The 24,989-nt window shown below is 41.8% G+C and overlaps 1 protein-coding gene across 5 annotated transcripts in view; it reads right to left on the bottom strand.

Moving 5' to 3' along the window:
• The window catches only part of mmp15b (matrix metallopeptidase 15b), a 173,963-nt gene that overhangs the window by 45,049 nt on the left and 103,925 nt on the right, over window positions 1-24,989 (bottom strand). For 3 of the 5 annotated variants that reach the window (XM_059651610.1, XM_059651608.1, XM_059651612.1), the window contains 3 exons: window positions 5,784-5,932; window positions 1,715-1,837; window positions 1,175-1,482 (listed from right to left, as the gene is read on the bottom strand). In XM_059651610.1, the coding sequence (XP_059507593.1) occupies window positions 1,175-1,482; window positions 1,715-1,837; window positions 5,784-5,887 (535 nt within the window). In that variant the 5' untranslated portion in view covers window positions 5,888-5,932. Of the gene's footprint in view, window positions 1-1,174; window positions 1,483-1,714; window positions 1,838-5,783; window positions 5,933-14,938; window positions 15,006-16,581; window positions 16,697-24,989 lie in introns of those variants that run through there. The other 2 variants (XM_059651609.1, XM_059651611.1) reach the window with 2 other exon arrangements.

Consider the following 24,989-nt stretch of genomic DNA (forward strand, 5'->3'; position numbering starts at 1 on the left):
TTGGATGGGCAAATAATGCAGGATATCCCCTGCAGTGCCCACCTTTCTCTAAAGACATGACAGCATTAAAGACAGGACATCGTGTGCTCCCTCTCCAGGAATACCTGGGCACAAATATACCCACTGGGTCTGCATTTTTTTATCTCTAACCAAAAGCAGTATCACACATAACTGGGCAGCATCCCACCACCAAAATCACTGTGACTGCTTTTTTTTGTAAATCACTAACCACAACCAGTAATCACTTGTGCAGCCAATTAAATATTTACATGCAAAGCCCGTTACTGAGTTTTTTTCATATTTCTACCCAGAAGTGTTATCAAACACAACTGAACAACTTTCCGATCACCAAAATCACATGGCTGTGTTATGCTGTAAATTACTAATCACCAACAGTAATCACCCATGTAGCCAATTAAATATTGCAAAGACTGCTACTGGGCCTGTTTTAATTTTTAAAAAATATTTAACTTTTATTTAACTTATTTTTCTAACCAGTCTGTTCATACATGCTATTACACACCTCTAGTGCAGGTGGGACTTGAACCCAGGCTTCTCTGGTCCACGGTTAGGGGCATGAGCAATGCACCAAAATAGGGCCCCCTCAAAACACCTGTGTATCCAACTGAGTATTTCAAAGCAAACCCCATTATGGTCAATGCAAATACTGAGTGATTTTGTTTTTTTTATTTAACCTATTTTTCTAATCAACCTGTTCAGAGATGTTATTACACATCTCTGAAGCAGATAGGACTTGAAAGCAAGCCTTCCGATCCTGGGACAGGGACAATACCACTATGCCACAACAGGGTCCCGCTGGGTCCTACTTTATTGTTTTAAACTTTTTTAAATGGTTAATTATTAAAAACTTATTAAGGGCTCAGGTGATGAGTTCCAGCTGGACAAGCCATTGCCTGTTACCAAGGGAATTGATATCCAATGAGCTCCACAAGGAAGTTAACAAAGTGTGAAGCTGGGTGAACACAGCGGGCCAAGCAGCATCTCAGGAGCACAAAAGCTGACGTTTCGGGCCTAGACCCTTCATCAGAGAGGCACTTCCACAAGCAAGTTATTTGGAATTCCCCATTGACCTTGTAGGGGCTATCACAAAGCCTATTTACAGTTCACTATTTTCTTTCACATCTGAGAGAGAAACAAAAACAAATACTCTTACCCTGAAGGTTAATGTTATCCAGTGTCCAGGGCTCATCTGAATCAAAATGTGTGTCACCACCCATTCCAGGGCCAGGGAAGTAGGCATGAGCAAGGAAACCACCCTCACCATCAAATGGAGAACTGTCCCCATGGAAACCAGAGGCAAAGAAGACCATGATGTCTGCATTCTTTCTGCGGCCATATCGAATATCATAATAAGGAATCTCCTCAAAGGTTAATGGTGTAACTTTCTGCCAGACTGCAAAAGCCTTCCGGATGGCCTGGTATGACTTAAGCTCCCCCACTTTGGGTGTATAGTTTTGAATACTGCGTGAAGAAATAGTGACAACATTAATTTGGTACCTCAAATCTTAGCATAAGTTTTGAAGAAAGATATTGTGCACATAAATCAAACATAAAAATATGATGCCTCCTGCTCAGATGGAACACATGAGATTTTAAAGAGTTGACTGTGGACAGACTCACACACATAAGCAGATGTTGCAATATGCAACACCATAATCCTTTAATGAGATTTTAGGTTGTCGGAGTTCCTTACCTGAATGTGACATGGTCCCGGTTCCACTTTTGCCCTGTGAGGGCATACCGTTTACGACGCAGGTTTGCCTTGATTTCTGAACCAAAGTTGTCAGGAACACCACAGCGGGGTTTCTTCATCCATCTGGCAGGGGTTAATGAAACAAAAGTTGAAGTGACAACTACATCCTGTCCGCAATCAAAATTGATGATGGTGCTTGTTTGTTCAGGCCACCCTGAATATGTTTTCTGTTCCTAACTGCGTTTGCTCACATTGATAAGATTAAAGCTTTCTAGATAGCCTGATAGCAGTTGAACTTACTTAACATTGATGCTTGAACACTTCGAATTGGATTTCCCTCTGGCTTATATCTTCAAAGGCTTGAATTCACCACTGGTAAGGTTAAGGATTGGGTTTCCGGCTGATGCCTTGATCTACATGCCCTGATTGGGACTCATAATGCATGTAGAGTAGTTTTCTGACAGGATCCCTACTGGAAAGATTGTGCTCACAATCTTATGGGAGCAAAATTAGGTGATACTACTTAGGACACTTGCTGTAGCATCAGTCAAGGAAGCAACATGGAAAAACGCTGAACTGTGTTAGGAATTTTTCTGCACTTTCAATGCAGATTGTATATGAGACAATGGACCTCTGACAAGATTTAAAAGTTTAATACTAAACTGTCTCACTTCCTTATTTTCAGCAAAGACAGGCTGCCCCAGGATCTGTTGTTTCACTGATACTTCCATCGTTTGGGATCAATGGCAGCAGCAAAATCATCCTTCCAGTACTCAGGGAGCCAGTGGTGGTGGGGTTGTTCTCCCAGTGTTCAGAACTGGCGATGGCAGCGCCAGCAAAGCAACATCTGCAGCCAAGGAGGGACTTGTGGTCCAGTGGGACCCTGGGCTGACAGTGGAGCCAGAGGTTCTTGGTTGCGGGGCAAGTGTAGGTTCAGCAGCATCAGTGAAGTGGGCCCAGCGGTGAAGAGATGATATCTAAAGTTGGGCAACCCCTATGTTGGTGGGTCTGGCACAACTGGCGGTGAAGTGTGGAAGCTCCCTTGAGGCTAGATGCTGGCATGGACGGGGTCAGAAAGACTGATATTCTGAACTTTTTACTTTCTTATTTTTCTAATTTATTCCTATGACCTACAATGCTGGACTATTTATTTTTTTGCCTTTTTGTACCTTTCTACATTTTTGCTGTTTGCTAAGAATTTGATCTTACATATCTGTAGCCAGGTACCTCTGTACCTAAGATGGCGCTGTAATGCGGTGACTGTGAACTTTTCACTATATTCATTTGAGTACACGTGGCAATAAAGCTAATTCATATAACAATGCAGGCTGAGGTTGCCTACATCTGGTGTGTCGCAGTCGCGATTGAGGTGGCAGTGGGTGTGGGGGATGATGGCAAATGGAGAAAAACACCTCATCGTGCTGAAAGAGGTTGAAATGGAGCAACAAATCTTCCTGTCTGACTTGCCAAACTTATTTGAGACTGGGAACAGAAACTACTGTTTAGATATTTTGACTGTATTATGCTTTGTTCTGGCAGTCCTTGATGCTTATATTGAATGCATGTTATTGGAAAATGTTGCATTCATTAGAAACATTTCTTGTTTTATCTTGTAAATTCACTAAACATTTAAAGTTGAAATAAAAACAATTAGAAGCTAACTAGATACAGATTAAACCAGTGATACTAACAGCCCCAAGACACGACTACAGGCATTCCTCAGTTAGTTCGGTCCAATCTCTCTTCAGATGCTTCATCAAGGTGGTAAAGGTCAGGAACTGGAATGTTCACTGAAGATTACACAATGTTCAACACAATTTCTGACTCTTCAGATACAGAAACAGTGACAGAGTCATAGAACATGGAGAGAGGCCCTTTGGCCCTTCATGCTCACACCGGCCATCAAACATCCATCTATTCTAAGCCTACTTTTCAAGTCTTGGCCCACTGCCTTGCATGTTACAAGTATTCATTTGAAGAGTTCTTCAAAGTCATTAGGGTTCCCACCTCCGCCATTCTTTCAGGGAGTGAGTTCCAGATATCTACATCTGTCTGGGTGAAAAAGATTTTCCTAAAAATCTCCTCTAAGCCTCCTGCTCCTCAACTTAAAACTGTGATCCTGGTTACAAATCCCTCTACTAAGAGGAAATGTTTCTTCTCACCTATCCTTTCCATGTCGCTGCCTCCCACAAACCCCTCCTCTCCACCAGAGAACTTTGTACACCTCGATAAGATGCCCACTCAGCCTTCTCAGTTCTGAGGAAAACAACACAATCCCTATTTAATCTTGCCTCATCATTAACTCCCCCCGGCCCACACAACATCCTAGTGAACCTCTTCTGCACTCTCTCCAGTCCAATCACATCCTTCCTAGATCACGGTGATCAGAACTGCACATAGTACTCAGGCTGCAGTATAACTAAATTACATACAGCTCCAACATAACCTCTTTGCTCCTGTATTCAATGCCTTAATTAATGAAGGCAAGCAGCCTGCATGCCTTCTTAACCATCTACCTTTCCTACAGCCTCAAGAATCTATGGACATGCACATGAAGATTCTCCTGATCCTTTGTGCTTCCAAGTGCCCTACCATTCAATGCATACTCCCTTGTCTTGACAGTCATTCCAAAACGCATCACCTCACATTTCTGCGGCTTGCACTCCACCTTAGAGCCTGCAGCAGTTTAAGAAATCAGCTTGCCACAACCTTCTCCAGGGCAATTAGGGATAGGCAATACATTTTGGTCTAGCCAGTGAGGCATCCCAAGAACAAATTTATAAAAACAAACTCAGCAAGGTTCTGCATAACTCAAAATAATAAAGCAAATAACTGCCGGTTCAAAGCAGGCATTTCAACATAAAGTTACTGAAACAAAACATTCATGTTAATTCTGCACAAAGCACACTCACAGAACAGGATGGCTGGAAGTTAGATTCCATTCCAATCACTAAAACAATATCTAGAAGCATCTCATCTTTTCCTGGGCAGCAAATAGCCCTTTGTAATAATATTTCATTTGAACTATTTTAAACATTAACACAATGTTCCATGACAACTACAGAATCAGTGCACATTTCAACCAGCATCCACTGCAATCCACAAATAACTCTTTATCAAATGAGCAAAACCATTGTAAGGCCATTTGCCAATCTCTGCTCACTTATTTTACTTGGAACTGTTGATCTGGGAGCATCTTCAAGAATTAAAGTACAATATCCAATCTTGTAATAATAGAAACAGGTATCTTATAAAAATGTATTAAGAGATGAAGACACTGATTTTGTTTTGGTCACATTCAGAAGGAATGCAGACACTATCTTTTTGTAAAATGCTGGGAGCCGTAAATAACGTAGCCAGTCTGCTTGTGCCATACAAACAGAAGACACACATTTAAAACGCATCATACGGAATCGAGTTCATAATAACTAATTAAAACAAAGGTGCAGGAATCTCTACTGCAAAATGAAATTGCATGTCAAAAAGAATGCTTTTGCTTAAGATGGTCAAATTCTTCCTTGAATACAATTATCAAAATTGATGACTGTGGTTTGAATTTTCTGGTCCTGATAGTGATGATCTTGGAGATGGGAGGCACCTTCTAACCCCAAGGCCTCTAAAATCCTGAAAGACAAGAGCAGCCAATGCATGGGAACACCGCCACTTGGAAGTTCCCTTCCAAGCCACACATGATCTTACCTTGTACTTATGTCATTATTCCTTTACTGTTACTGGGCAAAAAGCCTTAGGTTCCCTTCTGAACAGTACTATAGTGTACCTAAACCAAATGGATGGCATCAGTTCAAGAAAGCAACTCACTTGCACTTCATCAAGGTAAATTAGGTATAAACAACAAATACTCATTTTGTCCATGCTGCTCATGCCTCACTGAAAGAGTGAAAATTGTATGTTGTGAAGCAATAACATAATATGGCGGGAGTTCTGTACTGAGCCATTTGGCAATTCTTTTACCAAAGATCAAACATCTTGTGTTATTGTGCTTTGTTGAAGGTGACATGTATCTGGGTGCTGTTCATAGGCTGGTCTAAGACTGAAAGCAAACTCTTACAGTTTTGTGTTTTCATCCAGTTCCCCTGTTACTTGAATTCCGTAGAACCTCTGCATGTTAGCAATGGCACTGGAGAGTGTCTGCGCTGATCTCATCGTGGACATTCGTAAGCCACCTTGAGGGATGTATCCATACGACTGAAGCCAAGACTACAATATAAACAAACAGACTGGTATGCCATCTAATTAACACAATTACGTATATACTTGCAGCAGAAAAGCAATAAAAATCAGTCTGGCAAATTAATAGAGTGGTGGATTGATCATAAATGAGCCTCGTTAACATCCTTGCAGACATTTGTTAAAGTAAATCCTCTGAATCCTCTGAAATTGTGAATTCACCCTCTGCAGCTAAAAATAAATAACACCAAAAATCAACATTCGTGGGCAAAAATTGCATACCTGCAATTTTGAACTATATTTAACCTATTTTTAATGAGTTACGCATTCACAAACATCATAATTCCCAGGGGTTTTCTGGAACAGAAACCTCGCGGATATGGAGGAACAACAGTTTAATCCAACAGAATGGCAATGACAACGTGCAACAATGTTTCTACCAAAACTATCAAAATCATTGTCAGTCATGTCTTCCAAAAATAAGTCCATCTGCTGATGTCATTATTGAGGTCTGCTTGTGTCTCAATGTGCATTAACAGACCACAGATATCAACAAACCTTCAAGTAAAACCCCAGAGTAAAACCGGTGTTCGAAAGGGCAAACCACTATCAGAAAAAGTACTGCAGTAAAAGTAAACATGATTTCACCTGAGAGCTAGCAGGTGAGTTGAAGGGGAAGGGAGGAGGAAACATATCATTTGGGTACAACAGCTGTTGCTTTGGTTGTCTGCAGCTGACATATTTTGAAAGAAAGACAATCTTTGATAAAAATGGTCACTTTGACTTAGAGGTTTATTGCAGCTATTTGACCTGGAAACTCTCAGATTCACTCACTGCCATAACTGTACTAGAGGAACAATTATTCATGGTAAGGGCTCTCCCCAAATTTCACAGTCTGTTTCTTGTTTTGCTTGAGCCAAAGCTGCAAGACGCTCTTAAAAGAGGCAGCAATGTGGGTTTAAAGTTATGAATGACATGAATGTTTTTGTACATCACCTAAAAAGGACAGATAATTGAAAATAGCAAGAAAACATTGGAACACATACAAAACATCTGTAAAGACTAATGTAAATTGAACCCTCTCTGTCTCCCTTCTGGAGAGAATTTATGATTTGGTGTTAAATTCCTATGTCATCACATTTTCCCACATATAATAATGATAGTTCAAGGGATTCTACAGTCAAGACAGGAACACGTTGTTGCGCCGGAAACCACATCAGCTATGATTCCAGCGAGTAGCAGTGGGCTTCGAGTAGGCTCAAAATGTTGAATGACCTACCCTTACGCCTAGGTCCTTTATTTCATACATAATTTTTAAATTTAAATATAAAACATATTTGAATTTGAGGAAGAAACACAATAAGGTTATTTAGTAAAAATGCTTTTAACATTAAATTGAGAAATTGGTAAATGTAAAACAATAGAACAGCAGGGTCAGTCTCTACACTGCTGCTGGTGTCGGTGTTACGGGAATCCAGAGATGCTCACATTGATGGCAGATTTCCTTCTGGCACTTTTGGTGAGACTCATGCTGGTTGTCATGCTTCAAGGGGCAATTGTTGTCATGCTTATACGAGAGATGTTTACAGTGAACAGATTGTAACATCACACAAAATGTAATGCTGTTTTGGTATCTGCCATTATCAACGTCCAATGTCATTGTGGACTTTCAGGTGAGGTACTTTGATTTTTAGTGGAAACAACATATACTGTGCTGTTGGAGAAGCTCTCAAAATTTTGACAGTCAGAAGGGAATGGTGCTGTCCTTTTCCATGGAGTTCAGTGAAATCTGAGAATCTCTGGCTCTCTCTCAATGTGCTATCCACATGGCTGGTAGAAGTTCTGACTTTCATTGGAGAAACTGCAGATGGCCTTACAAGACACCCTTGAACGGCTGTGGGCAGTAACAGCCTGGCTTCAAATTGCATCACCTCAGCATGTGTGAAGCAGTCTGGACTGGCTAGCTAAGGGACATCAGTAGGAGTACTGGCAAAGCAGTAGTAATAGGATCATGAATGTTGTCCTTCTGAGAGAGAACAGTGGATCTGTGCATTTCCCCCAAGGTGGTGTCTCATGAATCCTAGTAATCTACTGGAGGATAGATACTGAACTGCTGTGAAAGCTGGCACGCCCCCTGAAGTACTGACATTCAGAGTCACGATGGTAGCAGCACTGCAACGAGCAAGGACTGCATGGCAACATATTCCAATCTTACAACTGCAGTCTGCAATTCTACTGCAGAATTCAAGTGTTAGGTGGCTTCTGCCTGTGCCGTAATAAAAGCCAAGACATCAGACACCAGATGTTGAAAGGATGAGGTCATTTTCACAGCCTTCAGTATCTGTAGCTAGGCTTGGAGAACATATAAAGCAGGTTGTCAGCTCAGCATTTCTACCCATCCTAGCCTCATATTACAGAAGTAAGAAAGGTGTCAGGCAGCTTGTCCTTCCTTCGGCCCTTTGAAGCCTTTAAGTGGACTTTCAGAAATTGTTTGACAAAGTCTCACATTAGGGATTAAAGCGCAAGATTAAAGCTCATGGGATTGGGGAAAGTGTATTGAGATGGATAAGAAACTGGTTGGCAGAGAGGAAATAAAGAGTCGGAATTAATGGGTCCTTTTCAAACTGGCAGTCAGTAACTCGTAGGGTGCCACAGGGACTGGTGCTGAGATCCCTTGCTATTCACAATATAGTAACGATTTGGATGAGGGAATAAAATGTAATATCTCCAAGTTTACAGATGATTCCAAGTTGGGTGGAAGGGTGAACTGTGACGAGGATGCAGAAATTCTTCAGCAAGATCTCAACATATGGGCGAGTGGGCAAATCAATGGCAGATGCAGTATAATTTGGATAAATGTGAGGTTATTCACTTTGGAAGCAAAAACAAGCAGACAGATTACTACTTGAATGGCTATAAACTGGGACAGGGAAATGTGCAGCAGGACCTGGGCGTCCTTGTGCACCATTAGCTGAAGGTAAGCATGAAGGTGTAGCAGGTAGTAAAGAAGGCAAATGGTATGTTGTCAGAGGTTTCAGGTACGGGAGCAGGGATTTGTTGCAATTACACATGGACTTAGTGAGGCCACACCTATAATATTGTGTGCAGTTTTGGTCTCTTTTTCTGAGGAAGAATGCTGCTACTCTTGAGGGAGTGCAATGTAAGTTTACCAGGCCGATTCTGGAGATGGCAGGTCTGACACATGAAGGGAGATCGACTAGGTTGGGATTGTTTTTGCTGGAGAGCAGACGAATGAGGGGGAATCTCATACAGGCTTATAAAATTCTAACAGGACTGGAGAGGGTAGATGCAAGGAGGATGTTCCTGATGGTGGGTGTGTCCAGAACCAGGGGTCACAGTATCAGGATTCAGGGTAGATGATTTAAGAGGAGATGAGGGGATGTTTCTTCACCCAACGAGTGGTGAGCCTGTGGAATTCATTACCACAGGAAGTAGCTGATGCAAAAACATTAAATGTATTGAAGTGGTGACTAGATGGAGCACTTGGAGCAAATAGTATCAAAGGCCATACTGAGAAAGCAGGATTAGGCTACTGAGTTGGACAATCAGCCATGACTGTAAAGAATGGCACGGCAGGCTCAAAGGGTGAAATAGCCTCCTCCTGCTCCTATCTTCTATGTTTCTATAACTAGTCACCGGCTGCCATTCTACGAAGGACCCTTTTATCCCTACTCTCCGCTTTCTGCCAGACAGCCAAACTTCTATTCATGCTAGTACCTTGCCTCTATCACCATGGGCCCTTAAATTCAGTTAAGTCCAGTAAATCTAGTACCTATGTCCGGTGCTTAAACAAAGGAGACTATGAAGGAATGAGGGAGGAGTTAGCTAAGGTAAAATGGGAGCAAAAACTTTATGGTGGGTCAATTGAGGAACAATGGAGGACTTTCAAAGCGATTTTTCACAGTGCTCAGCAGAGTATATTCCAGTGATAAGGAAGAATTGTAGGAAAAGAGAGAACCAGCCATGGTTGTCTAAGGAAGTAAAGTATCAGATCGAAAAAAAACACGTACAAAAAAGCAAAGAATAGTGGGAAACTAGTAGACTGGAAAATCTTTAAAGGCCAACAGAAAGCCACAAAGAAAGTTATAAACAAAGGTAAGATAGATTATGAGAGTAAACTAGCTCAAAATATAAAAAGAGACAGGAAAAGTTTCTTTAAATATGTAAATCGTACAAGAGTGGAGAAGGTAAACATTGGTCCTTTAGAGGAGGAGAAGGCCAATTTAATAACTGGGAATGAGGAAACAGCTGAGACATTAAACAGTTTTTTGGTGTTGGTCTTCACTGTGGAAGACACAAATAACATAACTTCTGGCAAGAACGTTATAGCAGGTGAGGATCTAGAAACTATCATCATCCCTAAGGAGGCAGTGCTGGGCAAGCTAATGCAGCTAAAGGTAGACAAGTCTCCTGGCACTGATGAAATGCATGCCAGGGTACTAAAAGGTGATGGGTGAAATAGCAAATGCACTAGTAATTATTTACTAAAATTCACTGGACTCTGGGGTGGTTCCCACAGACTGGAAAACAGCCAATGTGAACCACTGTTTAAAAAAGGAAGTAGACAAAAAGCGGGTAACTACAGGCCAGTTAGCTTAACTTCGGAAGTGGGGAAAATGCCTGAATCTATCTTTAAGGAAGAGATAGCAAGACATCTGAATATAAATTGTCCCATTGGGAATACCCAGCATGGGTTCATGAAGGGTAGGTCATGTTTAACTAATTTGGTGGAATTCTTTGAGGACGTTACTTGCATGGTGGACAATAGGGAACCTGTGGATGTGGTTTTTCTGGATTTCCAGAAGGCATTTGACAAGGTGCCACACCAAAGGATGCTACATAAGATAAAGTTGCACGGCAGTACAGATAATGTATTGGCATGGATAGAGGATTGGTTGACCAGTAGAAAGCAAAGAGTAGGGGTAAATGGGTGTTTTTCTGGTTGGCAGTCAGTGCCTAGTGGTGTGCCTCAGGGATCAGTGTTGGGACCGCAATTATTCACAATTTACATAGATGATTTGGAGTTAGGGACTAAGTGTGGTATGTCAAAATTTGCAGATGACACAAAGGTGAGTGGTAGAGCAAAATGTGCAGAAGACACTGAAAGTCTGCAGAGGAATACAGATAGTCTAAGTGAGTGGGCAAAGGTCTGGCAGATGGAGTACAATCTTGATCAGTGTGATGTCATACATTTTGGTAGGAATAACAGCAAAATGGACTATGTTTTAAATGGTACAAAATTGCAGAACGCTGCCGTGCAGAGGGACTTGGGTGTCCTTGTGTGTAAATCGCTAAAAGTAGGATAGCAGGTAATTAAAAAGGCAAATGGAATTTTGTCTGCCATTGCTACAGGGATGGAGTTTAAAAACAGGGAGGCTATGCTGCAGCTGTATAGGGTCCTGGTGAGGCCACATCTGGAGTAGTGTGTGCAGTTCTGATCTCCTTACTTGAGGAGAAATATACTAGCACTGGAGGGGGTGCAGAGAAGATTCACTCGGCTGATTCCAGAGTTGAGAGGATTGGCTAATGAGGACACACTGAGTGGACTGGGATTATGCTCATTGGAATTCAGAAGAATAAGGGGAGATCTTATTAAAACATATCAGATTATGAACAGAACAGATAAGGTGGAGGCAGGGACGTTGTTTCTGCTAGCAGGTGAAACTAGGACTAGAAGGCATCGCCTCAAAGTAAAGGGAAGCAGATGTAGGACTTAGGTCAGGAGGAACTTCTTCACCCAAAGGGTTGTGAATCTGTGGAATTCCCTGCCCAGTGAAGCAGTTGAAGCTATCTCACTGAATGTTTTTAAGGCAAGGCTAGATAAAGTTTTGAACAGTAAAGGAATTAAGGGTATGGTGAGTGGGCGGGTAAGTGGAGCTGAGTCTCAAAAAGATCAGCCATGATCTAAGTAAATGGTGGGGCAGGCTCAAGGGGCCAGATGGCCTACTCCTGCTCCTAATGCTTATGTTCTTACTTTAGTCAGCAGCCTCCTGTTTGGCACTTTGTCAAAGGCCTTCTGGATGTCCAGGTAGATAACATCTATTGGCTCTCCTTGGTCTAACCTGCTCATTCCCTCCTCAAAGAATTCAAACAGATTTATCTGGCATGACCGCCCCTTCACGAAACCATGCTGACTTCGCCCTATTTAACCATGCATTTCCAACTATTTCAGAAATGTCATCCTTCATAATGGACTCCAAAATCTTACCAACAAGTGAGGTCAAGCTAATCATCCTGTAATTTCCTGTCTTTTGCCTTACTCCCTTCTTAAACAGGTAGGTGGGTTAGTTACATTAGTGATTTTCCAGTCCTATCAGAACTTCCTTGACTCCAGTGATTCCTGAAAGACCACGGCTATCGCCTCCACTATCTATCCAGCTATCTCCTTCAGTACTCTGGGGTGTAGTCCATCTGGTCCAGGTGATATATCCACCTTCAGACCTTTCAGTTTTTCTAGCAACTTCTCTTGGTGCTGATCACCATGTTCACCTCTGCATCCCCCACCCCACACCCCCCATTCTCTTGAATTTTTCGGATATCACTCATATCTTCCACCATGAAGTCTCACGTAAAGTATGTAATCAGTTCCTCAGCCATTTCTTTGCTCTCCATATTTCTTCTCCAGTGTCACTTTCCAGCAGTCCAATATTCACTTTTGTCTCTCAAAGAAAGATCTGAGCTGGTGGTGAGTTCTATCTTGTTCCCAGCTCCAAGATATTCAGTTATGTATGAACCAATGAGAATGTTGTTGGCAGGTAAAAGGCCTTTGCCATCAATAACTGGTCACTAGTCCACAGATCAATCAACTTTTTCATTAATAACTGAGGCTGCATCTAAACACAAGGACTCAACTCCAGTTTATCTGCAACCCAAATTTCAATTCCTGGACATTCCAAAAGTTCTATACACCATGTTTGCCACTAGTGTCAGGATAATTGCTTTTCAAAACATGCAGCTGTACTTGCAAAATACTGGTTTTGGAACTGTTCTATCTCATTATGATTCATCATTTTAAAAAAAGACAGACAAAAACTGAAGTTTCAGTCTTTACATTGAAAAATTTCTCTATTAAGTTGTCTCACTTTGTCCAAATAAGAAGAGTGGCCATGTTTACCCACATAAGCCCTTGTTATGCCTGTCTTGTTGTGAGCTTTGTGGAGTATACCTTGTTCCAGTCCTACCCTGGGATCCCTTTTCACACTTTATTTCTGGTGCACCGATGACTATATCAATACAACTGTGATAATGGGAACTGCAGATGCTGGAGAATCCAAGATAACAAAGTGTGAAGCTGGATGAACACAGCAGGCCAAGCAGCATCTCAGGAGCACAAAAGCCGACGTTTCGGGCCTAGACCCTTCATCAGAGCTCTCTGATGAAGGGTCTAGGCCCACGACATCAGCTTTTGTGCTCCTGAGATGCTGCTTGGCCTGCTGTGTTCATCCAGCTTCACACTTTGTTTTCTTATATCAATACAACTTCCTGCTCTCATCCAGTACTGGAAAAAAATCATTTAACTTCCAAATTCTATCCTTTTTCACCTTAACCTGGTTCATCTCTGACTGTTCCTTTCCCTTCCTTGACTTCTCTGTTTTATTATGAACCTACTGGCCCACGAACTTTCACTATTCATATGATAACATTGAACTGCTGCAGCTATCTCTACGGAGACAAAACTGTGGAACTTACCTTCATGGCTATCTGTTTCCTTTCCATTCACTGCATATATTTTAAAGACCATGTGGTACACAGAAGCATGAGTCAGATTGTTATGAACCCATCGAGTGAGGAGATTCCCCACCTCCATTGTTCATGGAAGCCCCTGCTACATTCTGTGTTGATCAGGTAAATAACTGCCTGCTGACGAGACATCTGCCCCTTTAAGTGAAAATGTTTTACCCTGAGGACTACTAGTCAATCAAATGACCAGTGACTTATAAATACAACAGTATCACCACGAACAGTGGCTACTGAGAGTACTCAAGTAACTGGCAATGATTGGCAAGGACGGAGGAATCTGCCAGCAGGCAGAAAAATGTGCTTGCTGCACGATCATCTATTAGGAGGGCCCCCATGTGATAAGCTGCCGATCCACCACTGTAAAATACTAGTGACAGCTCCAAGTGACCTAAGAGCAGTCAGATACGTAAAGTCAGGTGGGAGAATAGAGGTGCCATATTCGTTACCATGCCAGCAGGAAGGCGGTGGATGCTACACCCTCTGTCACACCACTCAATTTTATATCCTCTTCCCAGATTTCCGAGCCAACCCTTGGGTGATCTGATAGGGGAGTTACAATCACAGTTGTGTAGTTTGGAGCACCCTCTATGGAAAGATGAGATTCTCCTCCAGTCCCCATCCCTCAGAAGGGCTCCAGAAATGCACGATATAGCTGTAAATACGCTCTTTTGTCTGTTACCCCATTGGCAATTTTAGTACTTTTGGAGGATGTCTTCTGTTACTGTTCATTCAGAAGTAGAGATATACAGATGATTGCACAGTGTTGCACCATTGTCAACTGCTCAGATACTGAAATGGTCTACGATCAAATGCAGTGCGACCTGGACCACATCCATGTTTGAGCTGATAAATGGTAAGTAACATTCATACGATACAGTGACAGGCAATTACAATCACCAAAAAAAAATAAAAATTGCCCTTTAATATTCAATGGCAATACTACTGCTGAATGTCCCACATTCTGGAAGTTACCACTGGCCAGAAACTGAACTGGACAAGCCATATAAGTACTGTGGCTTTGAAAGCAATTCAGAGGTTATGAATCCTGCAGTGAGAGATTCACCTCTTGATTCCCCAAAGCCTACCTACCATCTATAAGGCACAATTCATGAGTGTGATGGAATAGTCCCTATTTGCCCAGATAAGTGCAGTTTGAATAACACTCAAGAAGCTTGATGCCATCCAGGACAAAGCTGTTTGTTTGATTGGCACCACATCCATAACATTCATTACTTCCACCACAAGCATTCCGTATCTGCACTGTGTACCACCTACAAGTTGTGACGAAGAAATTCACCAAAGCTCCTTAGACATCATCTTCTAAACGCATGATCACCATCATCTAAAAGGGCAAGAACAGCAGATATATGAGAACACTATCACTTGTAAGTTCACATCCAAACCACTCACCATCCTGACTTGTAAATATTTTTCTATTTCTTCATTATTGTTGGGTCAAGGTTCCAGAACTCCCTCCTGAAAGGCAATGTGGGTCTATCTACTGTTAGAGGGCTCTGGCGTGAGAAAGCATCTCTCCAACACCTTCTGAAGGGCAACTAGGATGCTGGCCTGACCAGGAAAACTCACAACCCATTAATCAATTTTAAGAAGTGCTACCATGTGCTGCAACCAGAATACATCTTTCATTTACTATGTACAGGTACTTTCGTGGCAACCAACCATAAACACAGTGCCTGAGCTTAACTTAAAGTCATTCAGCAACAAGTATTGTGCTGTCTTGTGTGACTGTATTGTATAGCTCTGTGATTGGAGCTGTCAATTTCGTTCAATCAGGGAGCACTGGTTAATGGATATAAACAAGAGTGTCAGAGCTTCTATTCTGTGACAGCTCGATCAGCGTCAAGGATTTTCCACATGTAAATAAAGGTTACTTGGTGACAGGATACCAGACTCTGTGGAGCTATAGCAGTGGTGACATGAAAAAAGCACAGTTCTGCAGAAATTTGCTCGCAACAGTCATCTTTGAGCTGGGGTAAGCATTTCTAGCATCATGCTGTTATTTGGGTAGCTTGACTCGTTCAATCTTGCCATCAAAGACTGGCCCCAATATGTGGAAAGTATGCATCATCTCTTCCAGGCAAATGACATTGGGCAGATGAAAAGCATGCCCTGATGAAGGGTTTTGGCAGGAAACTTCCCTGCTCCTTGGATGCTGCCTGACCTGCTGTGGTTTTCCACCTCCACATTTATTGAATCTGCTCACCCTGCTCTAATGGAGGTCGATACCAGCACATCCATTTCAGTAATCGCTGAACCAGTCTTTAACAAAATTCGTTCTGAAATCCAAGTCTTAAGGTCCAACCCTTAATTTTGTGCAAGACTAGGGCTAGACTGAGAACCTATACCAGAGAACCTTTATAGATTAAGGGTACAACTTTGATTTCAGTTTCTTATGAGAAACAGAGAAAGTAGGAACTGCAGATGCTGGAGAATCTGGGATAACAAGATGTAGAGCTGGATGAATACAGCAGGCCAAGCAGCATCAGAGGAGCAGGAAGGCTGATGTTTCGGGCCAAGACCCTTCTTCAGAAATTTTGTCTGGTAGGCCAAGTAGCAAATACTTATGCATTAAGCTGCCTCGCACTGGCAGGTACACTGCTGATGGTACCGCCACTGGAATGAGTCCATAATGGTTTTAAATTTTCTGGACACACTTCTAGTCAGAGGACTGCAACATCAGCCTTCCTGCTCCTCTGATACTGCTTGGCTGCTGCGTTCATCCAGCTCTACACCTTGTTACCTCTTATGAGAAGCAGCTGGCTCAGTTACCACTGATTGTAGTAAAAGGCCTGAGCCCAAGTTTGATGAGGTAAAATTGGTTGAGAAAGATTCGCCTTGATCGGTTCAAAATTTTATGATTAGAAAATTACTGCCTGAGTGATGTCCTAATTAAATACCTGCAAGTTTTTCAGGAAGGTCAAGGGGCTATCAAAGGAGCCAAGGCCACCTTGCATGTTGACCAGGAAGCAACTCCACGATTCTGCAAGGCCTGCCCAGAGCCATTTGCCTTATCTGCAAAAGTAGAAGGAGAAATCAGATGGCTGGAAAGTGAATCATCAAACCTGACCAGGTTATGGAATGGGCAACACCAGTTGTACCAATTGTGAAGCCCAACAGGTCAGTTTGCTTTGCGGGGATTTTAAACAAACAGTAAACCAATTTGCACAGCTGGTTAAATATCCGAACCCTCACTCAGAGGATTTAGATGCAAAGTTGGTTGGGTTGCTGTCCTTCACGAAGCTGGACATGAACCATGTGTACTTGCAACTGTGTTTGGATGAGGATTCCCAGAAGAATGCTATAATTAATACCCATAACGGTTTGTACTAACATACGATATTACTGTTTGGGGTATTGTCAGCTTGTGCAATTTTTCAGTGGACAATGGAGACATTTTATAAGGTCTATGCAGATTGCCATTTATCTTGATGACATGTTAATAATAGGGAAGACCAATCGGTAGCACTTAGAGAACTTGGACATAGATGTTTCTCCCAGGCACGTGAATGCCTTAGAAGGGAAGAATGTGTGTTCCAGACACCCCAAATGATATACATGGGCTACAGAATTGACAAGACCAGTTATATCCGTTGCAAGATAAACTTAGGGCGATCAAAGGTACCCAGCTCCCATGTCAATACTGGAGTTTAGATCTTTACTTGGGCTGGTGAACTATTACAGATAGTTCAAACATAGCTTTGCTTCCATCCTGATGCCTTTGTATTAACTCTTAAAAGAGGGTCAGCCTTTGAAACAGGCATGTAGCCAAGCCAGTGTTTTCAGGAAAATTAAGAAACATCTATCTTCTAAGGTGTTGGCACACAATGACCCCAAGCAAGATCTGAGATTAACTATGCTTCATAGCTGGCTCAACAGAAGGGACTGCCCAACAGCATATGCATCCAGGACTTTTGATTATACAGAGTATACATATGCCCAGATAGAGAAGGAAGGTTTGGCAGTCATATTTGGAGTCAAGAAGTTCCACTGATATAATTATGGGCATAAATTTGTAATATGATGGACCACACACCCTGGCTAGCTTGAAGGAGACAGGGCAGTGCTGCCCACAGCCTCAAGCCGAATTCAGCGGTGGTCTCTAATACTATGTGTGTATAATTACAAGTTGGAGTGTTGTCTGGGAGGCCAAGTAGCAAATACTTATGCATTAAGCTGCCTCGCACTGGCAGATACACTGCTGATGGTACCGCCACTGGATGAGTCCATAATGGTTTTAAATTTTCTGGACACACTTCTAGTCACAGCTGACAATATCAGATTTTGGACACAGGAAGATCCAGTCTGGCAAAACTGAAAAGTTGGTGGTGATGGGGAAAACAAAGAGCCATCACAAACAGAACTGAAACTTTTCTGGACCTGGAGAGACCAAATCATCATTGAGGATGGCATGTTATTATGGGCAGCAAGAGAGATTGTCCTGAGCACAGGTCACAGCCAAATACTAGTTGAACTCCATCAGGGTCATCCAGATGTTTCCAAAATGAAGATGTTGGCGAGAAGATATATCAGTGGCCAGGAGTGGATGCAGACATAGCTGCATTGGTGAAGCAGTGCCCAGAGTGCAAACAAGAACAAAACGTACCACCAGCAGCTCCCCCACATCTGTGAGAATGGCTGGGTAAACACTGGACTCGGTTACGTGTTGACTATGCAGATCCTTTCATGGGCTGTATGCTCGTAGTGAATGTGGGCACCCACTCAAAATGGCTGAACATGCATAGAGTTCATTTGTCAAACACGAGGACAATTAAAGAAAAAGTGTGTACATCTTCGGCAATACATGGACTCCCAGAAGTGCTGATCATAGATAAAGAGCATCGTTTACCGGCACAGAATTTGAGTATTTCCTGAAGTCAAATGGTCTTCATCAAATAAAGACAGCTCCATATCATCCATCATCCAATGGTCTGGAAGAAACAGCAGTCCAAACTTTGAAGGCAGGCTTTTTTAAAAAAAAAAACAGCCTACAACTTCACTAGATACCAAACTGTCCCAGTTCCTATTTGATTATAGGACAACCCATTTTGTAACTACAGGGATAGCCCCAGCACAGAAGCTAACAGGGAGAAGGCTCCATACCGGATAAAATCTGATCTTCATGGACCTGGAAAGGTGACAGGTGAAACGGCATCAGGAACACTAGTGGTGAACAGAAGACTCCACTAAGTGAGGCAGACAACTTACTTCAGGGGACGAAATTTGGTGTAGGAACCATGGGAACAGTACTGCATGAGTAAGAGGTTTGGTTGATGTGAGGTCAGGTCCAGTGATGCATAAAGTTCGGGTAGGTATGATGGTCCTGAACATGCACATGGACAATATGAAAGCTGCAAACTCATAAATGGTGCAGGAGCAAACGTGTCTGGCTCCTCAAGAGCTTTTTTGACTGTTCTGGAACCCATGGGTTTCTATCTCCGTCAATCGTTGAAGACATCTCAGAATCTGAGATGGATGCAGCATATGTTGCTACCGTGATGTCTGTGCCACTTGAAGAGGGGAATGAATTTACGTGGAGACTCTCCAGGTGCAAGAAGTGAGCTGCTGTGCATTACACACCACCTGTATCAGAGGTAGAATTGGAGGAATCTGGCCCAGAGCTAAAAGACCACAGGAGGAGCTACAGAAGAAAGAACTGGCCTAGGTCCTCAGATTCAGATTGGAGGGCTGTAGTGACTGGAACAAGGTCAGCAAGATGGACCTCACAGAATAAGAGTTTCCTGATTGGGGCTCTGAACATGGTCTAACCAGGGAGCTCTAGCTGACAGATAAAAGCAGGAGTGTCAGAGGTTCTGTTCACTCTGAGAGCTGGCTCTAAGACAGACAGATCAGTGTTAAGGACTTTTCACATGTAAATAAAGGGTGACTTGGTGATGGAATACCGGCCTCTCTGATGTTATTTCACTGCCTAAATCATCTGGGGTAACTGCAGAAGGATCGTCTTAGTTGATGCTCTTTACGATTAAGTTAAACATGGCAAGTACAAGGTATGATCAATTTTTTTTTTCCTGGTCCTCAGAAGAAAAGCATTTTTATAAATAAAGGATTCTCCCAGATAAGATGTATTGGCTTTTATCTAATGTTTAGACACTTTAAAAGGAGATTTTAATCATTTTCTTTTCATGTTATTCAGCATAAGTTTTTTTTATTCCTTTCGCATTATTTCTGAGATTGGCCATTATTTATCGTGTAATTGAGACAGCCATCTTTGTTTTTGACAGAGGAGTTTTATACATAGTTTTTTTTTCAATGGTCCACAACTCCGAATTTATTACTGTTACAAACTGAAATTTTAGTCCCCAGGAAATCTCTGCCAAAATGTGAAAATTCTCAACTTGCAATAACTCATACAGTGATGACCAGTCCTACCCACCTACCCCCACTGCACCGCCCACCTACCACCAGCCACCCACACCACCACCGCCACCACCAACCCCCCCCCACCCCCCAACCAACTCTAAGTGCAGCCCAGCTGCTTTCACACTTCCTTGTTCAGAGAGTGGCTCTCAAAATAGTAAAGCGTGGATAGAAAATCCACAATCAACTGCCTAAAACTACAGTATTGAGGAGGATACGACTATTACACCAAATGTGGTTAATGAAGCCAACTTGTTTTCTTCCCTTCACAAATCTAAGAGGCTGCAATAAGTACACTTAAAACATTCCTCTGTAAAACCATAGCAAAAACTGGTCTATCTGCCAAATTCACACCTTTTCTTGGGTGGCATTTTTCAGTTTTCTAGCTGGTTATGTCAAATTTTCAAATGTTTTGTATTAGCTGTGGATAAAATAGGTTTCAACCTCTATGATTAACTGACATTTCCCAAAAATCAAGAGAGGCTGTCAAGGGAGCAACGCAAGGAGAGTAGTATGTAATTGCAAGGAAAGAACAGAGACACTTTAATGGACGCCGGGATCAATAATTTCAGCATTTATTAAAGATGAAGAGGAAACAGATTGCTAATTACCATGAAAAGAGAGATGTTGCCAAACCTGCTGAGATTTTCCAGCAATTTCTGTTTTTGTTTCAAATTAAACATGTTCAGTAAAGACAGACTAGGCAGGAAAGGTTAAGAAATAGGTTTTTATGTCAGGCAAAGGAAGTTAATCCATTTTACGATAAATTTCCCAAGGGATATTTTGCTCTTTGAAGGATACAAAGAATTTTTTAAAAATTTTCTACAGATCATTAGATCAAAGTAAAAATGTACAGGTTACTGTATAAATAGATAAGAAAAGTCAGACAGGGAACAAGATCATACTACTGAGGTACTTTAATCAACCTAATGTCATGTGGGATTGCCCAAGCCATCCAGAACCTGAATATAATATAAATATCTTCTAAAGTAGCACACGTACTTGACAGCAGTGAGGCCTCTTCCAGAATATCATGTCCAGTTCTGGTCACTCAGCTACAGGAAGGATATTATTAAGCTGGAGGGTGTTCAGAAGAGATTTACCAGGATGTTGCCAAGTATGAAAAGTTTGTGATATAAAGAAAGACTGGATAGGCTGGAACATTGTTCACTGGACCATAGGAGGTTGACAGGCAACCTTATAGAAGTTTATAAAATCATGAAGGGTATAGACAGACTTAATGGTAGTTGTCTTTTCCCTGGGATAGAGGATTTTGAGACAAGGAGGCACATTTTTAAGGCGAGTGGACAGAGATTTAAAAACACGAGGGGAAAATATTTTTACAGAGCGCGGTTCGCACGTCGAATGAATTTCCTGAGGAAGTGGTGGATGTGGGTAGTTACAATGTTTAAAATACATTGGATAAGTACATGAATAGAAAAGGTTTGGAGAGATATGGGCCAGAAGCAGGCAGATAGGACTAGTTTAGTTTGGAATTACAGTTGGCATGGATTCTTTGACTGAAGGGTCTGTTTCTATGTTGTATGTCAACGATTCTATTACTCTATGTTCAATGTTAGGTATGCATCAGCTGTGAGATTATAGGAAATCCAAATGTGGCTGACTGAATTTCTGATTAGCAATAAAAGAGGGAGCATAGACACTACCATTGGTCATGAGATCACAAAACATATTTACGTAACAAAAACAGAAAGTGCTGGAGAAACTCAGCAGGTCTGGCAGTATCTATAGACAGAAAAATACAGTTAATGTTTCTTGTCCTGTGACCCTTCATTCTCCTCAGTCTCTTGCACTTTCAGAAATTGGTAACCACCTCAGTGTTCTCCTCTCCACAATTAGGTACTTGCAACTGTCTTTGGGTCCTTTTTCTCTCCCTCTCTGTCGCACTTCTAGATACTGGTGACGTTCTCTTGGCCCTCCTCTCTCTTGATCTTTTAGATGCTGTTGGCTGTCTCCAGGTTTTCTTCTCTCTTGCTTTTTTAGATGCTGGCCACTCTCTCTAGGTCCTCGTCTCTCCCATGCAGTCTAATAGTATGACATTGACTCAGATGGTCATACACATAAAGCAAGGACTGTTAACAAAAAGAGTGAGGTAAAAGTGACTGCAGATGCTGGAGAATCCAAGATAACAAAGTGTGAAGCTGGATGAACACAGCAGGCCAAGCAGCATCTCAGGAGCACAAAAGCTGACGTTTCGGGCCTAGACACTTCATCAGAGAGGGGTGTGGGGAGAGGGTTCTGAAATAAATAGGGAGAGAGGGGAAGGGGACAAGAGTGTTGCAGTGGGAGAGAGATTCCCTGAGGTGGGTCCGGAGGGAGGAGGGTAACTTCTTCAGATTAGGCATCCCTGGAAGACCCTTCATCACTGCGAAGCCTCTTTCAGGGATGCGTAACCTGAAGAAGTTACCCTCCTCCCTTCCCTAAGGATATATGAGACAGAGGGAACTAATTTAAGTATTAAAAGGAATTGAACAATTGCTGATCTCTTCAGCTGGTCAACTTCTTCATGGCATTTCTAAGGCTGGTTCCAGAAACATGGTACTGGGTAATCTGGACTCATAGCCTGAAAGTCAGATACAAGGCCATAACACTGAAGCTATAATTTTGCAAGTTAAAAAACTTGGTACAGATCTTGATTTTGAGTCATAGTGTAAAAGAAGTCATTGCAAACTGCTCTCTGATGAAGGGTCTAGGCCCGAAACGTCAGCTTTTGTGCTCCTGAGATGCTGCTTGGCCTGCTGTGTTCATCCAGCCTCACATTTTATTATCTTGGAATCTCCAGCATCTGCAGTTCCCATTATCTCTGATTGCAAACTGCCTGCCTGTTTTATATCTCTGCTGACTTTAATTTCTATTCAAGTGCTGCTGACTCATTATCATCTATGTTATACAATTACACAAAGAATTAGAACCTTGTGGTACAGCAATTTATCTAGAATGCAAGTTGATAGACTCAGCCTTCACTTTCGCTTTAAAAAAGCCAGCAGCTTTGAAGGGAATGACTGTTTTGAATTCTGGGAGACCAAGGCCAGTTTGTCCCTTTATCCTAATGCATGTAGTTGTTTCCCTACTGTGCTGTTAAATTAACTCAATCATAAAATTAACACAAAGGCAGCACTCTCAGACCTGAACTCTATATTGCCATACTGTACCTTTCAGTGGGTGTAAAAGGACTCAATCTAGTCATGTGCACATTACACCACCAAGATTAGAAAATGAAACAGCGACAATTCAGTGTAGCAATTAGATTACGTTAAGTTTAAGGATGTAAGAAACAGGAGCTGTAGTTTGCATGGCCCCTCGAGCACACTCAACTACTTGATCTGATCAACTCCAATATCTTGCCTATTCTTCATTCTCCTTAATTCCTTTGCAGTTCAAAAACTGTCCTTCTGGCTTTGAGTATTTTCAACCATTCAGTTCTATATTTTCTGCTTCAGTATCAAGCATGTGGCCCTCTGCATCTTTCTCACCACTTGCTTCCCTACCTACCTATGCTTTAAGCAATTGAAACTCCAGCACTGAAAGTGATAGTCTGTGAATCTGAAAATGACCAATATGTACTTTTTTAAAAAATGGAATATATTTGTGTTGAGAAGTTTTAAAAGATGTCGCTGGCTGTACTAGCATTTGTTGACCATCCTGACTTGCCCTTGAAAAAGTGTTAGTGTACCCATTTCTTGAAACATTGAAGTCTTTATGGTGTAGGTACACTAAGTCAGGATTGTGTGTGGGTTGGAGGAAAATCTGCTGGCAGTAGTATCACCTTAATTGTTTGTTATTGTTTATGGGCCATCTACTTAGTCTATTTTCCCAATACACTTTAGTCAACCTTGCCTTCATTATTTTGTAATTACCCTTTGTTGGGAAAACAGGTTTATATTTATTGACTGTGAAAAAACGTGGAAATTATTAAACTGTCTGGACACTTTCTAAATTAAAAGGAGGTTTTTTGTTACCAAGAACTCAAAGGGGGCACATGTGGTTTCTCGGAACTGAGGTCAATAATTTAACCTGAGGTGTGAACGACCAGCTGATCACGGAAAGTAAAATGACTTTAGAAATATAGTCAAGCAAAGTCTTTCGGGAGATTTGTTGCCCTCAACTGCACAGAATCCCGTGCTGGTGTTTCTCTAGGAACATTTTCTGGACTTTGTTCATAAACTTTGGAAAACATAAGGTAAAATAAAAGATAATAAGGTGTAAAACTGGATGAATACAGCAGGCCAAGCAGCATCAGACGAGCAGTAAAGCTGACATTTCGGGTCTAGACCCTTCTTCAGACCCTCCTTTCTGAAGAGGTGTCTAGGCCCGAAACGTCAGCTTTTCTGCTCCTCCGATGCTGCCTGGCCTGCTGTGTTCATCCAGCTCTACGCCTTGTTATCACAGATTCTCCAGCATATGCAGTTCCTTCTATCTCAGGTAAGTAAAACCCAAGGTAACAGTAAAGATGCATGTCTCACTCCTCTTGGTTGAATACTTAAGAACCTGATAAAATTTCCATGTTTCAGTATTTTGACTATCTTCTAAACCCTGAGAATCTGAACCGTGTCCAACATCCAAAGGTAGACGCAGCTTGATTTCCATCCAAGCTGAAGCCTTATTTAGAGGGTGGCCATAGCTGTCAGCAGCATGATTTTGTCAAGAAGAAACCAGTGCATTGTGAGGATTCATTGACTTCTATCCTTCATTTTCTGGACCAATGGCTAATACTTTGTTTTCTTTTTCTAATAAAAAATTCTGCAGAGTCTTTGGTGTTTGTCTGTGTTGTGTTAGTGTGTTTATTTTAGGATTAAAAGGGATATTGTTCTAATTCTGGATTTTATGTTATATTTTAACCAGGTTTCCACATTTTTGTGAAATGACTTTTGTTTTCTCATAAAAATTGTTCTTGAGTTCATTAAATAAA

This window comes from Stegostoma tigrinum, chromosome 16, assembly GCF_030684315.1.
Source record: "Stegostoma tigrinum isolate sSteTig4 chromosome 16, sSteTig4.hap1, whole genome shotgun sequence".
Lineage (NCBI taxonomy): Eukaryota > Metazoa > Chordata > Chondrichthyes > Orectolobiformes > Stegostomatidae > Stegostoma > Stegostoma tigrinum.